Source organism: Amphiprion ocellaris, chromosome 15, assembly GCF_022539595.1.
Source record: "Amphiprion ocellaris isolate individual 3 ecotype Okinawa chromosome 15, ASM2253959v1, whole genome shotgun sequence".
NCBI lineage: Eukaryota > Metazoa > Chordata > Actinopteri > Pomacentridae > Amphiprion > Amphiprion ocellaris.
Genome location: NC_072780.1, coordinates 21514169 through 21526268, shown reverse-complemented (window position 1 = coordinate 21526268; position 12100 = coordinate 21514169). Strand labels below are relative to the sequence as shown.

Below are 12100 nucleotides of genomic sequence, written 5' to 3'. Positions count from 1 at the left end.
TGGCATCTGAATGTGTTGGCCTCATGTCTGAATGAGCACTCTGATAATTTGTCCTTAAAAGTCGTGAAGACAATCTTACTAGGGTGGAACTAGTAACAAATCCATATCACCAAGACAAATGTGATCTGCATGCAGTCACAAAAACAGATAGCTATGCACAAGCAATGTACTTGGAGTTGTGTGAAGTAATTTAGGAAGGCTTTTTCCACAGTTCAGCACCAGTATTCATCCGCAACATCTCAGAGAACACAAGCCATCTTTCTCATTTACTTTGCTCTACAATTTCACACCCATTGTAATCTGAAATGTCTGTAAAAGTAAAACTTTGCCATGATCGCCCAGATAGCTCAGCTGGCTGAGTGGGCGACTCATAAACAGGGGCTACAGTCCCTGATGCAGCGGCCATGGGTTTGAATCCTCTACCCACATTTCCCGTCTCTGTCTCCACTGTCCTATACAAATAAAGGCTAAAAGGCCAAAAAAAAACTTTAAAAAAAACCTTTGCCTTGATGAAGACAGAGTCTGTAAGAGGTCAGGTTAATGACACTCACCAATAATAAATGTAATCCAGGTTCTGACAAAACAGTAACAGGAGCTGAGGCTTAGTTTGTTGCTTCCAGCTGCTTGTAAGAGTCTTTACTCTGAGTTTACTCAATACCTGCAGCATCAAACAACAGCACGATCTACAGTATATGAGTGTCTCCAAAGACAGAGTTGTGGGTATTTATATGCACAACTCTCATGTGGAACAACATTAATTTATGACTTAGAATTACAAATTATTCCTGACGTGGAGACAGGATGGATCAGTATTTAAAAGCAAGTCACACTGTGTACATTACTTCACCTCAGACAAGTGAGCTGTTGCACAAAGTCACAGTTCATCAGCTGCTTCTGCTTCTTTTTTGCGTAGCGGCCATTCTCAGGTTGAGTCGGGATATTTTGATTTTGTTGTAAAATAGTTAGATCATCATTACATCATTGCACGTGGGCAAAATTTTCAGTTATTAGGAAATCATAAATAACCAAGCTGTTAGTTATTTGAACAATTTGATTAGCTGTTATGAGTTTAGATTTAGTCCTCTGTTTATTAGAGATTTATTATGTGATACACATCCTTTGATGGACTGTCATTGTCACCTGTATGACAGATATTACATACTGTGGCTCTCCCTGTCATTGTGGTGGGTATGTCTGAATGTAGCTATGGTGACCATAAACATTAAAGTCACGTATGTCTGGTTAACAGAATGCTGTCAATTCCACACAGTGATGGAGCAGCAATAATACATATCTCACATCTGAAAGCAGGCAGAATGTGACAGCGGGCAATTTAGAAGTGATTCGTATTGGCTATGTTGTTGAAATGTTGCTAGGGCTGGATTAGAAAGATTTTATGGATTTTTTCTATCACAGTCCACTAGAATTATCATGCATTATGTCAACATACTGCTTTTGCTTTGGGAATATAGAAGTTATTTTACATCCATCCATCCATTTTCTATACAGCGCTTAATCCTCATGAGGGTCGCAGGGGAACTGGAGTCTATCCCAGCTTACTTGGGGTGAAGACAGGGGACACCCTGGACAGGTCACCAGTCTATCACAGGGATATATAGAGAGAGAGACAGACAAGCACACTCACATTCACACCTACAGACAATTTAGAATCATCAATTAACCTCAGCATGTTTTTAGACTGTGGGAGGAAGCTGGAGAACCCAGAGAAAACCCATGCATGCACGGGGAGAACGTGCAAACTCCATGCAGAAACATCCCAGGCCCAGGCTGGGATGCAGACCAGGGATCTTCTAGCTGCAAGGCGACAGTGGTAACCACCGAGCCACTGTGCAGCCCAGTTGCTTTACATGTTCATGTAATTTTTTTTTAATGTGTTCAAAATTTCGATCACCTACATTTTGATTACAGAAGAGGAGACCAGTTGTTATAAAAGAAGCAGAGAGCCCATATTCATTTAAATATAGTGCCATTTTTAGACTCTCCTAAGAAAAATCATCACATAGCATTGCACTGTGTGTATGCGAATGTTGCATTGTCTGTTTTCGAAAGTTACCGATAATGTCAGACACACCTCATCCCCAATTCTGACTTCAGAAGGTGTCAAGGGAGGGGTTCCCATAGCTATTCAACCATCCAGCAGGGAGTGCTGACCTTCACTTTGCCTGTTACGGCATGAAAACAGCAATCAAATTTGCAGTAACTACACTGCAAATTCTTAAGGATTAAGAGAAGATGTTATCCTATTATTACACAGAAACTGTAAGGATATAAAGTTCCTGTGTGATATCAAGTCTCACACACATCCACTGGAGTGCTGTGCTCAGAAGCATGTCAATAATAGATAACACTCTTATCTCCATTAACCACTAATAGTCTCAGTGTGACTAAGAAGCGGAAAAACGACTGAAGCTCGTTCATACCATTTGCATTCATCCTCTTACAATATTGTGTCGTAAACTGTGAGCCTGGGCTTTCTTGCTCCCTTCATTGCAGTTCAATCAATATTTAGCCAGGACTGGCTGGCTAAACACAATCTTGTAAACAGCTGACAGCATTCACCGAGAAGACGTCAACGTTTTTTTGTTTTTTTAAAAGCTAATTAGAGCCATTATGGCCCAGTTTACCAGCAGTGCAAAAGACCACTGCTGGAGGAAGGGGGAATTCATTCTGTTATTATGGACCAGTTAGTTCTACTGGTCCTCAGCTACCAGTGCAATTAATGTCTGTTGATATAAAAGATTAAATCAAGAAAGCAGTGGTGGTAGAAGCAGCTGTTGTAGAAATCTGCCCCATATCACCACAAACACATTCAAAGCGAGGGAACTGGAAGGAATGTGCCAGAGCCTGAAAGGTAGATATGGAGGGCAGGAGGCTGACGGGTGATTTCAGATGTGAATAGTGCGGAATGAGATGGTTACAGAAAAGAAAGAGATGGGGGGAGGGGTGCTGGGAAGTGATAGCGCTGATTGTTAGGACCTCTGATGATAGCTTGTTTCCTCTCTACTGGATTGCTCTTTGATAAACGTAGCAGTGGAGATTCTCCCTCCATGGGCGAAAATGAGAGTAGCTTTTCCTCTTCTCCTCCTCCTCGATGTGTTCAGATGCTGGCGAGATGAAATGAGCTGAGTCCTTTAAAGTATGATACAAAGGAGATTTGATAGACACCCAGTTCCTGCCACAAAAAAAAGCGATACCCCTCCTCCCTGTTACCCATGCACTTTCTCTCCCTCTTTCTGCCTCTTGCCTCATCAAAATCGGTCCACTCGCTACACTTCTCACCGCTTTCTCAATTTTTTTTAAACCCAGCCTCAAGTGCTGAATGTGGGCCCTGGATCTCAACTACCCTAAAAATATCTCTCCGCCGCCTTCCGTCTGAAGATTTTCTTTCCCATGCAGGCGGAGATCATTGACATGTTGCTCATTAAAGCGAGGGAAGAGGATGGAGTGACAGTTAATCAAGCGTCCCAGGGGTGCCGTCCTTGCCGTCATGCCACGCTGCACCCTGTATCACAGTCCACACAAGCAGATTTCTACCTAGGGTGCTCTGGTGGCTCGTTGGGGCTAAGCCACATGCCATGTCAGAGCTAGTACCCTGGGCTCAAATCCAGCCCAGGGCCTCTGTCGCATCTCATCTTTTTTTTTCCTCCTGTCTTTTCCTGGCTCAGCTTCTGTGGAACATCTACAAAGTAACCTTAAATTTTCAACAAAGCCACAGTGATTCCTGCTCAGTGATTTCCGCTGCTGCTGTCTGGGTGAGACCATATATATGGTGTGCTGATATCCAGACAGTCTTTCATAATAAAGTTGCCTGCTTTTTTATCTGAGTGGCTTCAGGGGTGTAAGTTTGTCAAACCTGTAATAACAGCTGCCTCTCCCTGCCTTAGAGGCAGCCTGTCAGAATATGTGTGATAAAAGCAGTTGTAGACTTGTACGTCCTCAGCCAGCACAACTCCTGCTTGCCTTTTGTTAAACATGCTGACTTGGAGGTTTCAAACAGGTCTGAAATTTTTATTAAAAGTATTCCAACTAGCTCACTAGCTTTGGAGGGATTTTTTACAAAAGAAACCTGACCTCCCGTTGATCTAAACTTCACCTAAAAAAAGAGCGGTGTACAAACTAAACTGTAGTAACTGATGGAGCTCCTTCAGAAACTCATGAGATAATCAGTCTGAGAGCAATAGATTTACACTCAAAATGCAGTCGGCTTCAGAGTACAATGCTATTACAGGTTCAGGGACCATTTATGGTTCTCTCCAGATCCTCTTTGGATCCCTATGAAATGAATTCTGAGCTCATTCTGTGGTTTTCTTGAGGCTGACAGGGACAGTAGCAGAGAATTCACCATGAGTTGTTTTCTGTCAACACAGAAAATCGCCAGGGTTTGGTCTAACCTGAGGACAAGTAGATAATGACAACATTTTTAATCTTAAATGAACAGGCTAACCTGCCTAAACTGACAAGTCTGGCTTTCTCTGAAACTGTAGCATTATGTTTGTTTAACACCACCTTTACATACACTACCGTTCAAAAGTCTGGAGTCACTTAGAAATGTCCTTATTTTTGAAAGAAAAGCAGTTTTTTTCAATGAAGACAGCATTAAATTAATCAGAAATACAGTCTAGACATTGTTCATGTGATAAATGACTATTCTAGCTAGAAATTAATGATTTTTAATGGAATATCTACATAGGGATACAGAGGAACATTTCCAGCAACCATCACTCCTGTGTTCTAATGCTACATTGTGTTAGCTAATGGTGTTGAATTTCTAATTGATGATTGGAAAACCCCTGTACAATTATGTTAGCACATAAGCAAACACACACAAAAGCAACCAGACCTTTTGAATGTGTTCTAATGTGACCTCAGATGCTTGCAGCTTGAATCCAGAATAGCAGGATATGTACGTAAAGATCCGTTCATCCAGAAATATAGGTGTAGACCTGTAAAAAAAAATCACTGAAACCCCAGCAGGGATTAGTGCAGAGGGGTGTTTGTGCTGCTCAGCCAAGCTCATCCCACTGCTCCGTCAGCAGGCCGAACCCCGCAGGAGACAGTCTGAAGCTGAGCAGAGTGTATGAGAGGCTCGAGGAATTTGCTTCTCTCTGTCACCTCACTGAGAAATTGACCAGTCGCACAATCAATAGAGAAGCCATAGATGGCTGCTGACTGGCCGGACGTGCACGGCGTATCAACAGACAGGAGGACAGAGGACTGCAGCTGCAGCCCACCACCATCACCGCTGATTTACAGCAGCAACTACATTTTACTGTGCTGTCAATAAAAGCGCCGGCCTCTCTGTACGTCACACGATACAAGCTTGACGTCAGACCACAAGAATGATGGAGCTCTATTTGTTTGACTTACGGCTTTTCTGTGGTTTTCACAGGTTGTAATAAAATTTCTATGCATGCTGATTAGCCAAGGTGGTCGGCTGGAGGTTTGTCTACCCTTTTTACACTGTGATGCTCTGGCCAGGTAATTGGATGTCACACAGCGCTATGCGCCTGTTACTGTAAACATCGTGTATGTCCTAAAAAAATAAAACATCAATCACATAGATGTGGGTTTTTGAAGGCTCATGTTGATATCATACTTTCTTCAAGAAATCTGAGGTTTTTGTTGTAGTATGGTCATGGCACAGAAAACCCAAAGGATTTCCCAAACATGTAGTTCAGCTTTGGCCTCCACTATGTGGGCAGTGCTTGATTACACCCACCTTCCAGCTAATCAAAAAATGAGCAAAGAGGTGGAGTGTGAGTGGAGCGGAGATGAAACATAGAAGCATCTCTTGGCCATGAACTGTCCTGTACCAGTACCCACCTGTCACTCAACCCAGCCACACTTTTTATATATCATAGTTAGCTTGAATAAAATTTACATAGGTGGGGTATATAAAAATGTGCCCCCATACAGAGACCAAAACCAGACTGTAGACATATTTATTTCTGCTGTACACTTGGAAATTTCAATATTGAAGTCTATGGGGATTGACTCACTTTTGGAGTCAGTCTCAAGTGGACATTTGAGGAACTGCAGCTTTTGGTACTTGTGCATTAGTTTCATTAATCATCTCTGACGTCATTGGGAAGCAGCAATTATGCATGCAGTGCTGACGGTCCTTACATTCACAAATTTTTGGGCCACAAATAGACATCTGCACTGGTGTCCACAACCACCAGCGCATTACAAAATTGGAGCTGTAAGAAAGATTAACATGATGTGTCTTAGTGATTCCAAGCCGTGACTTGATGAAACAGCAGTGTTCCATGTTCCATTTCTTTAGAGCACCGATTGAGTTTTCAAGAAGTAACAAACTGCATCATGTCAACTGTGTGAGACTCTATCAAAGACACTGATCCATATGAAGGATCAACACCACAGTTAATACTCAGATCATAATGTCTTCTGTGCTGAGTGTCACTGAGTTTTCTGTTCTTGTGTTCCAGCTGACCCTCTGGTTGGAAGCATCGCCACACAGTACCTGACCAACAGAGCTGAGCATGACAGGATAGCCAAACAGTGGACCAAACGCTACGCTACATAGACTAGCTCTAGTTCTCCAGGACCCCCCCACCCCACCCAACACACACACGCAAACACACGCAAACACACAAACACAACACACACACCTCTCCTCCTCCAAAATCTATGGAAGCACACCCGCCCCTATCATCCACCCGGCCCCCACCCCCAAAATACGAACTGTTATTTGTTCCATGCTGACTTGAAAAGCTTCTTTTTTATACAAAGAGTCTATTGGGATTGTATTTTCCAATACACTGAATGTTGATATGGTCATGAAAAGCTTTAATACTGTTATTGTTCTTGTCAATGTTGTTGTTCTTATTGTTATTGCATTGTTTATAACATTGTTGCCACCCTCGTCATCTTCTTTATCTAAAAGCGTGCGTGTATTATTCCTGTTTCATGTGATGTAAAAATGTTCATACTGAGTGAGTGATTTTAGTTTTCTTTGAGTTGTTTTTCAGTTCACAGTCAATATTAGTGCATGGCATCAGGATATGTGTTCATGCAGTGGACATGTAGTCAAGGTATTATTTCTGTCCCAGCAGAGTTGTGGCATGGAGTGAGCCCATCATCATGTATGACAATAGTAGTTAGTTTGCTGTACATTTAATGCCTTGTGAGAATACATATTCATTGAATACTCAATTAAACACTGGCTGTAATGTGACAGAGCCCGTCTCCGTCTGTTGTTTTACTATGATTGTGTGTGACTCCAGTGTGTTTACACAGAGGCTCATCTCTCTGACCGCTTTCAGTTAGAAATGAGCTGTCAGGCTCACCACAGAGAGTAGAATGATTAGACTGCGAAATGTTACTCAACCTTTGAGGTCAAAAAAGCTTTACAGCTGATGTCATTATTTCATTTTATTACATGTTTTTGTCATTGTCAGGCAACTTGAATTCATGCAAGATAGTCTGTCAGTACAAACACAGTCTACACCAATCAGCCACAACATTTAAACCCCCTGCCTGATATTGTGTTAGTCCTCCTTGTGCTGCCAGAACAGCCATTTAGGCCTCGACTCCACAGACCTCTTGAAGGTGTCCTCTGGTATCTGGCACCAAGACGTCAGCAGCAGATCCTCCTAGGCCTGGAGGTTATGAGGTGAAGCCTGCTTGGATAGGACTTGTTTTTCCATGTGTTTTTTCGTGCGGTTTTAGGTGAGCCCAAATCTTTGTGTTTTGTCCAACCACAAGAGCAGCCCCCGTGGAACCTCTTTAAGGGACATTTTTGGGGTGAACTCAAGAGTAACGTTGCAATCAAAGCCATTTACAGAATAACTAAAGGGGTCAAATTACAAGGCCATTCCTGTAAACAGTCCCGCCACCACACACCTGCCCTGAGTTCCTGCAGTGCCACCTATAGTTTAGAATCAGAGTCAGTTTTATTGTCATTATACATATATAATGAAAGTGGATATGAGTTCTGTCCTTATATACAAATAACAGATTGGACACACACACACACACACACACACACACACACACACACACACACACACATATATATAAACAAGGAAAATTTATAAGAATTATATGAATATATAAAGAAATAAAGAAAAGTAATGTCAAACAGAGCACCACTGGAATAGACACAGAAAACTAGATACACACACGCAAACACACACATATCCCCACTCTCACCCACCTGATCGAGGCAGATGACCACCTTACCTGAGCCTGGTTCTGTTGGATGTTTTTTCCTCCTCCCCATTCTAGGTGTTTTTTCATTCCTTCCAACCATTGCTTATAGGGAATCTAAAGTCATCTTTGGATTGTTGGATTTTCTGTTCTCTGTTTTTAATTTGTGAGGTCTGTATCTTCCCATACTAAGCGCTGTGAGAGGGCATGCTGTGAATAAATAAAACCTATACTGCCTTACAAATTTATTAGACCACCACCAGTGTAAGGTGTTTGCCACCACAGCCCTAAATTAACAGTACTGCTGATTACCAAAATATTTTTTGTGTTTCTGTAATGGTTAATCCACCAGTATGTACAAGCTCTTTAATCACAATGATATCTTTACTGCTAAAATAGAAATATTGCTATTATCTATGATAGCTCAAATTTGGGTATTAAAATGTGAATTCAGAGTGAAATTCCTCACTCTTGTTCAAAATGTGAAGTGTAGGGAACTCACTGAGAAAGAGTCCAAATTAAAGCACTTCATGATGCTGGATGGTCTTTGAGACAAATAGAGAAGACATAAAATGTTCTCACAGTGTGGTCAAGTATGCCTTGGACTCGATTACAGACATTGGTACTGACAAAATGTGCCAAGGAAGAGGCCAAAAACCAAAGCTAACTGAAGCAGATATCCGGCAAATCAAGATTTGAAGTACTAGGGACAGAAGGAAGACCACTGCTGATCTTCACACAGATTAATGCTTCTAGATCAGAATCTGAGAGAGTCAAGGCAATCTGAGAGAAGGAAAAAGGCTTAAAGGGAGGAACAGCTGCTAAGAAGCCACTATTGATGCCAGCAAACATCTAAAAATGGCTAACATTTGCCAGGGAGCACAAACACTGGACTGTAGATGACTGGAAGAAGGTACTCTGGATGGACGAGTCCAAGTTTGAACTCTTCTGTCATCGCCGTGTTTATGTCCGCAGAAAAGCTAGAGAACCTTTCTAGCGTTTTGATGCTCTGGGAGGAAGTCTCTAGGAAAAACTAGAAACTGTTTAGAACTCAATAACAACAGAGACTGTGGAAAAGTACTTTAAAAATAATGACAGCAAGAACGCAAGCTGTTATGAGGGCCAAAGGAGGTCATAGTTCAGATTTTTGGTTAATATATATGAATAAGGACTATTTAGTTGTTCCAGTTTGTTATATGCCTAATAAATAACAATTCATTTTTCAGTTTGAAATAAGTTTTTGACAGTTTTCTTAAATATTTGCATTCTCACATGACAAAACAGAACAGTTCCAGAAATGTAGGTGGTATGTATTAAAGTAGCGTCCACATGAATACAGGACCCAAGGTTTCGCAGCAGAACATTGATCAGAGCATCACACTGTCTCCACCAGCTTGCCTTCTTCCCACAGTGCACTGTAGTGTCATCTCCTCCACAGTTAAATGATGTACACTCATCCAGCTGTCCACATGATTGAAACTTAATACATCCGACTAGGCAACCTTAGTCAGTTGCTCCATGTGTTCTGGCACCCACGTTGCTCATTGTCGGTACTTTCAGCAGTGGACAGGGCTCAGCATGCACGACTATGATGCACTTGTCTTTCTATTATAGCAGCATTCAGGTTTTCAGCAGTTTGTACTTCAGTAGCTCTTCTGTGGAAACAGACCACATGGGCCAGTCTTCATTCCCCAGCATGCATCAATGAGCCTTGTGCCCCATGACACTGTTGTCAGTTTACCGGCTGTCCTTCCCTGAACCACTTTTAGTAACAACTTCTTACCAAGAACAGCTCACAGCGCCTGATGTTTTCGTCTAGACATCACAGTTTGGTCCTCATCTCTCAGATCCTCCTGCTGCCAGTTTTCCCTGCTTCCATCACGTCAACTTCAAGAGCTGACTGTTCAGTCGTTGCCTAATATATTCCGCATACTGACAAGTGTCACTGTAATGAGATGATTAGTGTTATTTACGTCACCTCTCACTGGTCTTAATGATGTGGCTGTTTCGATTTTAGTCAGTCATATAACTGGAGACAGATCTTCCATCTGTAATGTAAGAGTGTATTGTGGATTAAAGAACACAGTGGTTGTGTTGTTGGGGTTGTAGTGGTTTCATCTAAGTTTTGGTTCTCTGACAGAGAAAACACTGTAGATGATTTTTTTCAATCTTAACTGCAAAGAGCTTTGTATTTTACTGCCTTATCTCTGTGGCAGCCAGAGAAATGAAACCCAGAGTGAATAAGTTTGCTGCTGCTTTCCTTTGTTTCTGAAAGCACAGGGCAGTAATTAAAGGCACCTCAGATTAGCATCTCCTCTCTCCTCTGGGCTCTGTTTGGGGAACAGTCAGGAAGCACCGTTAACAGAGGTTTTAACTAAGAGAACCTGAAACCATAAAAATGAGTGAGAATTCCTGTGGCAGTCTTCACACACTCACACTTTAACTACCAGCCTGTACTTTTAATGCCACATTCTGTCTAATCACGTCCAGAAGCCAAAATCTTGTTCTCATCTGAGTGAAATGTACCCCTGTATTTGCATTTGACTGATTTCTGCTCCTAAGTGTCCAGTTTTGGTAATTGTGTGTTCATGGAAACACACTTTCTTAGATTGTGTTTAGACTGACATGTACATTGTGTGGAAAAACTCGTGCTGACAGTTTCATTTCCGAGCCAACACAGGGAGCTCTGGACTACAATGTACTGCCCTGAGACAACACTGTCAGACCATTAAAGACAAGTAAAATTCAAATCATGTTATTAAGTGCTATGCAGTGTTTTGGCAGCTGTTACAGATTCAGACCTACTGGATTCCCTGGCTCACATTTTGCCAAGAGGCCATGAGTTATCCTCTTATCAGAACTAGGCTTTGCAATGTGCTGTATGAACACATCCAAAATCAGAAGTGTTCATAGTTGCTCCAGCTGGTTATTCTTAAAAACAGCGAGAAAAGGCAGCCATCATAGACAGAAGGAAAATACAAAATTGCTGTTGCTTGTTGCCATCAAATGTGCAAAAAATACTTAAATAACAAATCAAACAAGAAAAGCGCTCAGAGAGCACAGTACTCCACCAAGGCTGCTCAGTCGTTGTATCATTTCTGACCGCTGAAATCTTGAAAAAATTTGTGGTAGAAATCAGAGCACCATAGAAAGTGGCCATTTAATATAGATGTACCCCCAAACACAATGACCTTGCACTGAGCACAGGCGTGTGTTATCAATGTGTACGTTATGTATGGATACCGAATCACAAGACCAAAATACGCAGCGGGCGGCGGGAATTGATGGGACTCAGAAACACCCCCACAATTTAATCAATTGTTCCTTGTATCATTTCCAACGGATAAGTCCTGATAAGTCCACAGCAGTCGATTTGTAGTAGGATTGCAATCGTGATCGGCAACAGGCAGCTGACGTAGTGTTCACTTCTTTTCATTAAAAATTCTAAGACGTGCTTTACACCTCTTCACAACACAGAACATCTCTTATAGTCATCACAGTTTCAGGTTGGCCACCCAAGATTAGTGTCACTAGTTCAGCATCCTATCAAATCTGAAACATGGTCTCAGCCTCTTCTTCTCTTTCTTAGTTCTGGTGTTGAAAAATGGCTAGAAAGGTGGGGTTTGTTTGTTTTCTCAGAACATTATATACTCACAGTGGAGCTAAATTTACACATTATATCATTATATATATATATATATATATATATATATATATATATATATATATATATATATATATATATATATATATATATATATATATATATATATATATATATATATATATATATATATATATGAGATGGAAATTAGCCATATGGCTATAATCTCTCGTATTTACAGGGAAATGTACATTAATACGAATTGTCCTATTTTAAAAATGAGTAACTGAAGGAATGACTGTA

At 41.3% G+C, this 12100-nt stretch overlaps 1 protein-coding gene across 1 annotated transcript in view; it reads left to right on the top strand.

Annotated features, from left to right (window-relative positions):
• The window catches only part of LOC111573404 (ubiquitin-conjugating enzyme E2 E2-like), a 75471-nt gene extending 68252 nt beyond the window's left edge, over positions 1-7219 (top strand). The window contains exon 6 of the mRNA XM_023277539.3: positions 6471-7219. Within this exon, the coding sequence (XP_023133307.1) occupies positions 6471-6568 (98 nt within the window). The 3' untranslated portion in view covers positions 6569-7219. The remainder of the gene's footprint in view (positions 1-6470) is intronic.
• Positions 7220-12100: the final 4881 nt, after the last annotated feature.